The sequence below is a fragment of the Pristiophorus japonicus genome, chromosome 5 (assembly GCF_044704955.1).
Source record: "Pristiophorus japonicus isolate sPriJap1 chromosome 5, sPriJap1.hap1, whole genome shotgun sequence".
In the NCBI taxonomy this organism is placed as follows: Eukaryota; Metazoa; Chordata; class Chondrichthyes; family Pristiophoridae; genus Pristiophorus; species Pristiophorus japonicus.
In genome coordinates this window covers 266,115,352-266,128,430 of record NC_091981.1, presented here as the reverse complement: position 1 = coordinate 266,128,430, position 13,079 = coordinate 266,115,352, and the positions used below count along the sequence as shown (strand labels likewise).

Here is a 13,079-nt window from a genome sequence, read left to right as displayed (position 1 = left end):
ATTTGCCATGTAGACTACACTATTACACCTAAATCAGTTCATTAATATGATGGAATGCTGATTTAAAGGAGAAAAGTACTCTCACTCTCACCTTAATAGGGATGAAGTACAGTAATAAAGCGAGCACCTACGCAAAGAAATCACATATAGTGAAGAAACTATCATTTTCAGAATAATTTCCAATTTTTTTATAGCATGGCGGAATCAACTGCAGTGACACCCCTGAGAACAGGAAGTGACACAAGAGTGCTGGACACTTCATTTCCATCTGCACGTTGGATTCTGAATTAACTTATCCAATCTCAACAGCAATAAAACAAGATGGGAGAGAATTTACTTTGTGTACCAAGTGCATCAAAATCGTAAACCCCTTTTTATAAAGAATGCATTTACAATTCTGCTACAACTACTACACGACTGCGGCCGACAGCTGGCACAGATATAATTGGCCGAATGACCTACTTCTGCGTTGCATGATTTTATGGTCCTACATGAAGGAAATCTTTCTCCAATGACTGAAAAATCATGTAGCACCAATGCAGAATATCAGGTTCCAATATCAGTGTCTTCTGTTAATAAAATGAGCTTTATGATTAAATAAACAGCTAAAATTGAGCATATATTCGTAGCGCCTTATTACGTCAAAGTGTCTATTCGTTTAGAGGTAAGGACTAAGAAAGGAATGGTCACTTTATTGGGTGTATATTATAGACCAAACAGTAGAAAGGAGATAGAGGAAGAGATTTGTAAACAAACTGGAGAAAATATAGGAACAACAGGTCCATAATACTGAGTGACTTCAATTATCCAAAGACAGAAGGCAGTAAAACAAATGTAAGTGGCAAAGAAAGGGAAAGGTTTCTAACAATGCTTTCTGGATCAGTAGGATTTTTAGTCCAACATGGAAAGAAGCAGGGCTAGATACAATTCTAGGAAATGAAGTGGGCAATTTGGTAATGAAATGGCAGGGGAACATCTAGAAAACACCAATAAATAGGTTTGTGACCGAATTTAAAAGGAGAGGGAACAAAGAAACAGGTACGTGACTGGAAAAAGCCAGTGTCATTGATATAACAAAGAAGCTAGTCCAGATAAGCTGGAAAGAAAAATGAGCAAATAAGACATTGTACAAACAATAACAAATATTCAAGTAGGTGTTGATTAGGATTCAAAGTAGACATTTTCACACAAGAACGAAAGGTTGTACAGCAAAAACTGGAGTTTCTTAGACGAGTATAGAAATTAAAATGTAAATGATACTTAAAAAGAGATATTTCACAAATCACTCAAAAGAGGATTTAAGCTGAATGTAGAAAATATAGAAAAGCAAAAATGGAGAGTAGAAAGACTAAAATGTAAATAAAATAGACTGACATTTAACATAAAAGGTCATAGAAAAGGATTTTATAAAACGTAAAAGAATAGTTAAAGAAAGGGTAGGGCTGATCAGAAATGAAAATTAAAATCTCCCAATTCGTCTTTCCAAATAAGGTATGCTACACAAATTAACACAGAAAATTACATACCAGGTCTATAATTTTTGGGGTGGAGAACACTGCTTCAGAACAACTATTTTGGTGAAGGTTTTCTATCCAAGTCTGTTATCGACTGTCAGGTTGGACCGACAATTATGGCCATGGGTTCGGCCGGGCCGCCAACAGGCAGCTGGCACCCCCACTTGGGTGCCAGACTTCTGGGCCAGCCGAAACCCTCCCTGGTGGCCCAGTGTTTGCTACCAAAGTGGCTGCAGAGTTCGCAACGGCCCTCCCCTTTAACTGATGGGGAGCGACGTTGTGATGTGCCAGCGCGGCGCTGATGACTGACAGCGTCAGCTATCCGCCTCACCCCCACCCCCACCCCGCTAGTGATGGCCACTCCACCCTGCCCCCACTTCCGCCCCCATGCTGAGCCCACTTCTGATCACCTACGAAAAACCCCAAAGCGCTGAATTTTGACGGTTAGGCCGCCCCATGCAAACGGTAGGTGTGCCTCATTTCGGGCGATGTGCAATCTCGGCCCCCAACACTGTATACAGTCACCAAGGACCTGTATAAGTGCAGTAAGACATCTTGGGATAGAAATTCACCTCTGCCGGAAATGGGTTGCACCTACCATTTTTCCTGTGTTTTCACCGTCACGGTGGATGAGGTGTCCTCTTTTGTGAAATTCAGCTCTTTGTCTTTTTTTCGAGCAGAGCGCAAGTCGGTCATATTGGTGGCGGAAATGGGGTGGAGAGCAGAAGGTCGGTCATAAGAGAGGCGAAAGTGGATTCCGGACGGAGTCAGTCATCAGCGTAGCGCAGATGATGTCGTCATGCTGGCGCGTCACCACGTCTCTCAAGGGGAGAGCCGCTGCGAGCTCTGCGATTATTTTAGTTAGGTTCACTGGGCCGCCAGGGAGGGTTTCGGCCGGGCCAGCGGCCTGGCACCCAAGAGAGGGTGCCAAGCTGCATGTTTGCAGCCCGGCCGAACCCAGGGAAATAATTGTCGGGCCGACTTGGCACTGCGCCCTCCCCTTTAATGGCAGTGGCAGGGCCATTTTGCACACATTGCAAACACATTGCACTGACAATAGAAAAAACTGTTGGGGGCACCGTGCGGCAGCCGCAAGATTTTTTGGGTGAATTTTGCCTGCGGGATGGGAGATCGGTGGTACAAAAGCAAGGAAGTTATGCTAAACCTTTATAAAACAATAGTGAGGCCCCAGCTGGAGCACTGTGGGCACCAAACTTTAGGAAGGATGTCAAGGTCTTAAGAGAGGATGCAGAGGAGATTTAAAAAGACTAGAATGATACCAGAGATGAAAGACTTCCGTTATGTGGAGAGACGCGAGAAACCAGAGTAATTCTCCTTAGGTCAAGGGGAGATTTGATAGTGTTCAAAATCATGAAGGGTTTTGAAAGAGTTAATAAGGAGAAAGTGTTTCCATTGGCAGAAGGGGTCGGTAACCAGAGGATAGAGATTTAAGGTAATTGACAAAAGAACTAGATGCGACAAGGGGAAAAAAAGAGATTACGCAGCCACTTGTTGTGATCATGAATGCACTGCCAGATTCAGGAGTAACTTTCAAAAGGGAATTGGATAAATACTTGGAAGGGGAAAAAAATTGCAGGGATATGGGGAAAGAGTGGGGGAGTGGGACTAATTGGACAGCTCTTTCACAGAGTCGGCTCAGTACAATGAGCCAAATGGTCTCCTTCTGTGCTGTATCACTCGATTCTAGGTCAAAACAGACCTGAATGTTTGCTCCTAGGCTACTTCTGACCAGCAATTTGGAAGAATTAAATAGAGGAACAATGCAGGATGGAATGCCCATTCACTTCCTTTCTTAATATTTGTGATTAGATGGTAGTTCAGTGCAATGCATTTCTTTTTTTCCAAACCCCAGTGCTCAGATGTGACCTTCTCTTAATTCGTGGTAACCCCTATCAGAATATGCACCACTGACCCCTCTGCAACTGCTTCACAAAATAGATGAACATTCAGGTTAATATTCTACAAACCTGGTCAGGGAACCTTTCATCTAATTCATCGTCTTGTTTTTCTGTCAATATGAAGGAAAACATCAATTTTAGAATATTTTACTTGTAACAAATACATTATCAGAAAAAGATCTTTTCCAAATATTCAAATGCTGCAGCCCTATCCTCGGCCCCCTCCCCTCCCCCACTCCCACACACCACCGTGGCTTAGTGGATAAACTTAAGCACCTGGTGTGGTACCGAGGCATATGGAGCAGGAATTCCTCAGCTTCCCATCCTCTGGAATCCCATTCTGTACCGAGTCAACCCTGCTCCGCTGGTGTAATTGCAGGGAGCACATGCCAGTGACCTCCGCCCCTGAGTGTGTGACCCAGTGGGAGGTCACCTCATTCAACTTATTCAAATGAGCAAACCGGGTGTCACATGCCGTAACACATCATGAGAAAGCTACTAAGCTAGTAAGAGCAGAATTTCCATTTGAGAGACAAGTTCAACAAGTATCCCATCTAACTTTAAGCGGATCTTGGAACTAGAGTACACACCCCAGGTGCAATCCAAGATTCAGCCACGCATTTCTATAGCTGCCAATGTCTTGAGGAATGCAGGTCACATTGTTTTTTTTTAAAGCCATAAAAGCAATGTAATACAGCTTCCCCTGAGCTTTATAATATTCTGTGATCTCATATAAAGCTACATCTGATCTGCATATTCCTCATGAGATCATTATCCAGCCTGTTCCTCTTTAATTATACCAAGAGCTCCTTCAAATATACATGCTCCAGAAAAAGCACCTTGATTCCACTGATATCAGTAGTAATATGTCCTTACTATACAGTATAAATGCACACGAGGCCCATACTAGAGAGAAGGTCCCTCTGTGACCAGTAACCTTTATTAGCCAGCACTGAAGTGATGAAGGTGGGTGGAGCTTCCCTGAAAGTCCAGATTAGGAATGTCTCCCACAAGTTCACCACCTAGTGGTCAGTGTTCTCATGGTGTACAACTTAGGTCAGTTTATACAGGGATTACAATGACAGTTGATTACATGACATCACCTCCCCCCCAAAGTCTTATTGGGATCACAGGTTAAGTCTCTCTGGTGGTTTACGCTCCCTTGTAGAGCGCCTGAGTTGGGGCTCCAGTTGTTGGGCGTTGGCCTGAGTGTCTGCTGTTTGCAGTGCCTCCGGCCTGTCCGGACTGCCCACAATGACTGGGCTCTCCTCCACTTGGTCCCAGTGTTCGGTCACCTGTGGTGGAGTGAACTCTATATTGTGTTCTTCCTCTGCTTCTTCTATGGGATTGCTGAACCTCCTTTTTGTTTGATCCACATGTTTGCGGCAGATTTGTCCATTGGTGAGTTTAACTACCAGAATCCTATTCACCTCTTTAGCAATCACAGTGCCTGCGAGCCATTTGGGCCCTGCAGCGTAGTTGAGGACAAAGACAGGGTCATTGACATCAATACCAATACATCGCGCCCTCGCATTCCCGTCATGGTAGTCACATTGTGACCGGCGCCTGCTCTCAACAATTTCTTTCATGGTGGGGGTGTATAAGGGATAACCTGGTTTTGAGCATCCTTTTCATTCGCAGCTCTGCGGGTGGAACCGTTGTGAGCGAGTGTGGTCGGGATCTATTGGCCAACAAGAGGCGTGATAAGCGGCTTTGTAGGGAACCCCCTTGGATTCTGAGCATCCCCTGTTTGATTATCTGCACTGCTCGTTCCGCCTGGCCGTTTGAGGCTGGCTTGAATGGTGCCGTTCTGACATGGTTGATACCATTTCCTGCCATGAAGTCCTGGAATTCAATGCTTGTAAAGCACGGGCCATTGTCGCTGACCAAGATGTCCGGTAGACCGGTGGGCGGCGAACATTGCCCGCAGACTTTCTACCGTGGCGGAGGATGTGCTTGAACTAAGAATGTCACACTCGATCCATTTGGAGTAGGCGTCTACTACAACCAAAAACATTTTTCCCATGAAATGACCTGCGTAGTCCACATGGATGCGTGACCATGGCTTGGCAGGCCAGGACCAGGGGCTGAGGGAGGCTTCCCTGGGCGCATTGCCCAGCTGGGCACACGTGTTGCACCTGCGAACACAAAGTTCCAGGTCTGCATCTATCCCTGGCCACCAAACGTGTGACCTGGCAATTGCCTTCATCCTGACAATGCCCGGGTGCTCATTGTGGAGTTGTCTGATGAACGAACATCTCTCTGCCCATCTGGGGCATGACTACTCGGTTTCCCCATAGTAGGCAATCGGCCTGAATCGACAGTTCATCCTTGCGCCTGTGAAATGGTTTGAATTCCTCAGAGCATGCCCCATACGTGGCTGCCCAGTCCCCATTCAGGACACATTTCTTGACTAAAGACAGTAGCGGGTCTCTATTTGTCCAGACTTTGATCTGACGGGCTGTCACGGGTGAGCCTTCACTTTCAAAAGCTTCAACAGCCATGACCATCTCAGCAGCATGCTCAGTTGCTTCCTCGGTGGTGGCTAGTGGGAGCCTGCTCAGTGCATCGGCGCAGTTTTCAGTGCCCGGTCTGTACTGAATTGTGTAGTCATAGGGGACTAATGTGAGTGCCCACCTCTGTATGCGGGCCGATGCATTTGCATTCATGGCCTTGTTGTCGGCCAAGAGGGAGGTTAGGGGTTTGTGATCTGTCTCCAGCTCAAATTTCCTGCCAAAAAGGTACTGGTGCATTTTTTTTTTTTACAGCATATACACATGCAAGCGCTTCCTTTTCTACCATCCCGTAGCCCCGTTCTGCCCGGGACAGACTTCTGGAGGCATAAGCTACCGGTTGTAACTGACCATTGGCATTCACATGCTGCAACACACACCCAACCCCTTGGACATCGCATCGCATGTTAAAACAAGTTTCTTACATGGGTATATAGCGTTCACAGATTGTTGGAGCATAACAAATTTCGTGCTCTATCAAAAGCCCTTTCCTGGCTGTCCCCCCAGACCCATTCGCGACCTTTGCGTAGGAGCACGTGTAGCGGCTCTAACAGCGTGCTGAATTTGGGAAGAAAGTTACCAAAATAGTTCAGGAGCCCCAGGAACGAATGCAGCTCCGTCGTGTTACGGGGTCTGGGTGCTCTATGGATACCGCTTCTGTTTTGGACGCAGTAGGTCTGATCCCATCTGTTGCTACCCTTATCCCCAGGAATTCTACCTCTGGAGCTAGGAAGACGCACTTCGCCTTTTTCAGTCGCAGACCTACCCGGTCCAGTCTGTGTAGCACCTCCTCCTGGTTGCGGAGGTGTTCTTCAGTTTCACAACCTGTCTTGATGTCGTCTTGAAAAACCACTGTCCTTGAAATCGACTTGAGGAGGCTTTCCATATTTTGTTGGAAGATCGTGGCGGCCGAGCGAATCCCAAACGGACATCTGTTGTACTCAAACAACCCCTTGTGTGTCGTGATGGTGGTCAGCTTCTTCGACTCACTCGCCAACTCCTGGGTCATGTAAGCTGAGGTCAGGTCCAATTTTGAAAAAGGTTTGCCACCGGATAGCGTCGCAAAGAGGTCCTCCGCTCTCGGTAGCGGGTACTGGTCTTGGAGTGACACCCGATTAATGGTGGCCTTGTAATCGCCACATATCCTGACCGACCCATCCGCCTTGAGCACCGGCACAATTGGGCTCTCCCAGTCACTGAATTCGACTGGCGAGATGATGCCTTCCCTCAGCAGGCGGTCCAATTCGCCTTCTATCTTTTCCCGCATCACATACGGCACCGCTCTGGCCTTGTGGTGTACTGGCCTGGTGTCCGGGTTTATGTGAATCACTACCTTGGTCCCCATAAAAGTGCCAATGCCGGGTTGAAATAGTGAGTCAAATTTGTCCAGGACCTGTGAGCATGATCTTCGCTCCACAGAAGAAATTGCATTGACATCGCCCCATTTTCAGTTCATGACAGCAAGCCAACTCCTCCCCAGTAGTGCAGGATCGTCCCCCGGGACAATCCAGAGTGGCAACCTGTCCTCCGAATCTTTGTGGGTCACGACTACCGTGGCGCTGCCTAGCACTGGAATGATCTCCTTTGTATAAGTCCGTAGCTGTGCGTCAATCAGCAACAATTTTGGCCTCCTGGCCTTGGACGCCCACAACTTGTCGAACTGTTTGATACTCATCAGGGACTGGCTGGCCCCCGTGTCTAGCTCCATTGATACTGGGATGCCATTGAGGAGCACTTTCATCATTATCAGTGGCGTCCTGGTGTATGAACTGTATATGTGCTCCACATGAACTCGCTGAACTTCAGCTTACAGCGATTTTCCCCAGTGTCTATTTGGCCTTGTAGGGCTTACATCGGGCCCGTCCTCCTCGTACATCAACCTGGCTGCAGGCTTCCTGCACATACGCGCCAAGTGACCACTGACGTTGTAGTTTCTGCAGGTATATTGCTGATACCTGCAAGCTCTGGCTGGGTGTTTGCCTCCACACCTCCAACATGAGCCGTTGTTGGAAACAAAAGGTCCATTACCAGTCAATTGTCTCTGACTGTCTCTGTAACTGTCCTTAAACGCACCATTGACAGCTGTTGATGGCCCCATTACTGGCCGCATTGTCCCTTGCGATGGCATGAATCGCCGTTCAGCTAGCCATTGTCTCTGTTGAATTCCCCCTTTGGGTTCGACTACATGCTCGGGCATGTCCAATTGCCCTTGTCTGCCTGGAGAACTGTGTGCTGCATTAACAATGTTGACCTCCTGTCCATTTGCTGCATTTAAACCAAGATTTTTGTCAAACATCATTCTGGTCTCTTCCTCCCCTGAGATAAATGTCTGGGCTATCAGAGCCGCTGCTTCCAAGGTCAAGTCTTTGATCTCAATCAGTTTCCTGAAAACCCCAGCGTGCCCGATGCCCTCAATAAAAAAGTCTCACAGCATCTCAGCTCTGCATGCATCTGGGAACTTACATAGGCTCGCCAGTCGCCAGAGGTCTGCCACGAAGTTTGGAACGCTTTGCCCTTCTCGCCGCTGGTGCGTGTAAAACCGCTGTCTCGCCATGTGCATGCTTCTCGCCGGTTTAAAGTGTTCCCCGATCAACTTACTGAGCTCTTCAAAAGTTTTGTCCGCCGACTTCTCTGGCGCTAGAAGGTCCTTCATCAGGGAGTACGTCCTGGATCCACAAACAGTCAGGAGATGAGCCCTGCGTTTGTCGGCTGAATCCTGTCCCAACTATTCCTTAGTGACGAAACTTTGCTGCAGTCTCTCAATGAAATCGTCCCAATCATCACCAACACAGTACTTCTCTTCTGTGCTGTTAGTGGCCATGCTCGCGTGGTTTAAATCCCAGTTTCTCGTCGCCCTTACTATACAGTATAAATGCACACGAGGCCCATACTTGAGAGAGAGTCACGATGAAGGTGGGTGGAGCGTCCCCTTTTATACCTGAAAGTCCAGGTTAGGAGTGTCGCCCGCAAGTTAACCACCTAGTGGTCAGTGTTCTCACGGTGTACAACTTACTCAGTTTATACATGGATTACAATGACAGTTGAATACATGACAAGTAGAATTAGTCGGTGTCTCTCAACCTCATTGGGAACCCCCCATCTATGAATAGATATCGTAACTGTTCACTGGAACACTAAGGATATATATAGGTCAGACAGAATCCATGTCATTCCTATGGAATACTAATCTGCAGCCACAGAAACAACAAAAATGTATGTACAGTCAGCATATTGTTACAGTCTGTATACAGTGTATAGTGTTTACGCGCTGTTCATTATAATTGTACGGTTGCAGTTATCATCATCATCATCATAGGCAGTCCCTCGGAATCGAGGAAGACTTGCTTCCACTCCTGAAGTGAGCTTTTTGGTGGCTGAACAGTCCAATATGAGAGGCACAGGTGGGATAGATAGTCGTTGAGGGAAGAGGTGGGTGGGACTGGTTTGCCGCGCGCTCTTTCCACTACCTAACCTTGATTTCTGCATGCTCTCGGCATTGAGACTCGAGGTGCTCAGCACCCTCCTGGATGTACTTCCTCCACAGGGTGGTCTTGGGCCAGGGACTCCCAGGTGTCAGTGGGGATGTCGCACTTTATCGTGGAGGCTTTGAGGGTGTCCTTGTAGCGTTTTCGCTGCCCACCTTTGGCTCGTTTGTCGTGAAGGAGCTCAGAGAAGAGCACTTGCTTTGGGAGTCTCGTGCCTGGCATGCAGACTATGTGGCCTGCCCAGCGGAGCTGATCGAGTGTAGTCAGTGCTTCAATGCTGGGGATGTTGGCCTGGTCGAGGACGCTAATATTGGTGCGCCTGTCCTCCCAGGGGTTTGTAGGATCTTGCGGAGACATCATTGGTGATATTTCTCCAGCAATTTGTGGTGTCTACTGTACATGGTCCATGACTCTGAGCCATACAGGAGGGCAGGTATTACTACAGCCCTGTAGACATGAGCTTGGTGGCAGTTTTGAGGGCCTGGTCTTCAAACACTCTTTTCCTCAGGCGGCCGAAGGCTGCACTGGCGCACTGGAGGCGGTGTTGGATCTCGTTGTTGATGTGTTCCAATGAAAGCTAGTTTGTCGTCTGCCTCAGCGATGGAGCATCCTAGTTAATAATAGTTCAATGCTTCTTTTTGTTCTCGAGCATCAGTTAAACAACACTTGTAAACGTTATTGCTTCTGGAGGCATGTACAAGCTTGTGTTTTGTGGGCTATTTAAGGGTCTTCCGGGTGCTGCATATTAACTTTAAATTCATGTTCCCATTAATTTGCATACATCTCAAGTTGCTGATACTAACAGATCTTGATGTCTTGATCTCAGAGTTATCCTTAAACGAGGCAACAGCGCGAAGGTCATCGCTTCCAAGCATCCAGGCCCACAAAATTTGAACATGACAAACTGGCAATCAAGAAATACAAGTTTAAATAGGACTGCCTCCCCTGGGCTTTTGAGTGCTTGATCTCCGGGGCTCTGGAGTCACACGTAGCCCATGGGCTGCAATTGAGACACCCCTGGTTCACGAGACACTTGTGGGTGTGATAATGGTCGAAGTACAAGAGTCAATTCCCTAAAGGCCAGTGTGCTCAGCTTGATGGAGGACAGGGATTTGATGGAGCCTGTGGATGTTACAAGAAGTGCCACTAAACCTGCAGTCCTATATTAAAGTTACTATTGTCGTACTGCCCAATGGCACAGACCTGACTCTTCCTTTAGGAATTCCTTCAATCAAACCTGCTACATTATATTGCACTTCACGTTCATTCTGTAAGTTACATTTGGTCGGGCATCAAAAACTTGGTAAAAGCATAATTGTTGCAAAAATGAGAATGAAATGAAACATTTGTTCAATTCTGTTCTGCACCATTTTACCTGGGAGAGCCTAACTCCCATCAGTTCAGTGACCCAGTTCAGTGCACATCCTCACTCAACGCTATAGCTCCCATAATGGTGTCATTAATATTCTCCTGATTTAACATCCCACATCATTTCAGCTGCTAATACCAAACATACAAGATCCAGAAGTGACCAGTCTGACTGCACTGATGCATTGTACAAAGGTCACCTTGATTGTATCTGAAGCTAACTGTTATACAAGAAGGATTACAGAATAGGTTTCCATTTTGTACGTGGCCGTGTTATGTGTCTTAGCCTATCTCTGTAACCTCCTCCAGCACTAAAAGCCTTCGAGATTTTTGCGCTCCTCCAATTCTGGCCTCTTACACATATCAGATTTTAATCGCTCCACCATTGGTGGACATGCTTTCAGCTGCCTTTGACTCTAAGCTCTGGAATTCCCTCCCCCCCCACCCCCCGACCTAAACCTCTCTGATTCACTAACTCTCTCTCCTCCTTTTAGATGCTAATTAAAACGTACCTCTTTGACCAAGCTTTTGGTCATCTGTCTTGATATCTCCTTCGGTGTCAAAAATGTTTTCATTCCAAATGCTCTTGTGAAGCGCATTGGGATATTTTGCTAGGCTAAAGGCGCTATATAAATGCAAGTTGTGGTGGTTGTTGTTAGCCAATTTATTTACACGGTGCTGAAGCTGGATGTACTATCTATGGATCGCACAGTTCAGGAGATCAGACACATTCCCAACCAAAGCTGTTTAGATGTTGATGGTTAGAGTGCTCCAGAGCGATGCTCAAATGGTGACCTGTGACCTACGAGGGCTGTCTTCAATTTTCCTTGCAGTGTGCCACCAGTGGTCCAGTCAGAGATCTGCTGCGAATGAAGGCCCCAGTTTGGTGTCTCCTCCAACGACAGCTCTCATGGCCCACAAAAATTCTGCGTTGGAGGTGTGGAGCAGAGGCCGACACCAAATGATCAAGCAGAAACCTCCATTAAAATTTAAAATCCTTTTCGGTGTACCTGCCTATAATTAGGGATGTAACAGCCCTATATTTGCAAGCGGTACAAGAAAGAAAAGAGCTTTAAAGTGAGTCCTCCTTACCCAGAATGAGCTCACCTCTGTTGATGGCTTCCTTTTCTTCCTGCTGTTGAAAGTCTTGCTTGGCCTCTCGGCCATTTTTGTTTCCGTCCTTGGTCCTGTCATCGTCGACAACTAGCAGAGCATTGGCTATCACATCGGACAATTCATCCAGCTGATTGGACGTCAGGCCGTCCACGTTCACGTGCTGTGTCCCAAGCTGCTGCACCACAGACTGAATGAAATTTTCTGATAGGGAACCAGAATGCAGATTAGGTATGTTCTAATAATGTGTTCAAAGTATTTGAAAAAAAAAGGAGGGAATAAATAGATCTCTCCTCACTACCACTTCTCTCGACCCTTCCAAGGTCTCTAAATTGTCAGACTGCTTGTCCGACACCCAGTTCTGGATGAGCAGAAATTTTCTCCAATTGAATATTGGGAAGACCGAAGCCATTGTTTTCAGTCCCCGCCACAAACTCCGTTCCCTAGCCACTGGCTCTATCCCTCTCCGCAACTTCTGTCTGAGGCTGAACTAGACTGTTCGCTACCTTGGTGTCATACTTGACTCTGAAATGAGCTTTCGACCACATATCCACAGCATAACTAAGACCGCCTATTTCCACCTCCGTAACATCGCCCGTCTCTGCCCTTGCTTCAGCTCATCCACCGTTGAAGCCCTCATCCATGCCTTTGTTACCTCTAGACTTGACCATTTCAAAGCTGCTGGCTGGCCTTCCACATTCCACCCAACGTAAACTAGAGGTGATCCAAAACTCAGCTGCACCTATCACCCTTGTACTCACTGACCTACATTGGCTTACGGTTAAGCAATGCCTCGATTTCAAAATTCTCATCCTTATTTTCAAAACCCTCCATGGCCTCGCCCTTCCCTATCTCCGTAATCTCCTCCAACCCCACAACCCCCGACATGTCTGCGCTCCTCAAATGCTGCCCTCCGGAGCATCCATAATTATAATCGCTTAACCATTAGTGGCCGTGCCATCTGTATCCTGGGCCCCAAGCTCTGGAACTCTCTGCCTAAACCTGTCTGGCTCTCTGCCTCTCTTTTCTCCTTCAAGATGCTCCTTAAAACATACCTCTTCACCTGCGCTAATTTCTACTTATGCGGCTCGGTGTCAAATTTGTGTTGCATAATACTCCTGTGAGCACCTTGGGACGTTTCACTACATTAAAGGCGCTATATAAATA

At 47.0% G+C, this 13,079-nt stretch overlaps 1 protein-coding gene across 2 annotated transcripts in view; it reads right to left on the bottom strand.

The window, feature by feature from the left end:
- The window catches only part of ptprn2 (protein tyrosine phosphatase receptor type N2), a 1,205,047-nt gene that overhangs the window by 681,871 nt on the left and 510,097 nt on the right, over nucleotides 1–13,079 (bottom strand). For both annotated transcript variants that reach the window (XM_070881617.1, XM_070881618.1), the window contains 2 exons: nucleotides 11,907–12,116; nucleotides 3,503–3,543 (listed from right to left, as the gene is read on the bottom strand). In XM_070881617.1, the coding sequence (XP_070737718.1) occupies nucleotides 3,503–3,543; nucleotides 11,907–12,116 (251 nt within the window). The remainder of the gene's footprint in view (nucleotides 1–3,502; nucleotides 3,544–11,906; nucleotides 12,117–13,079) is intronic.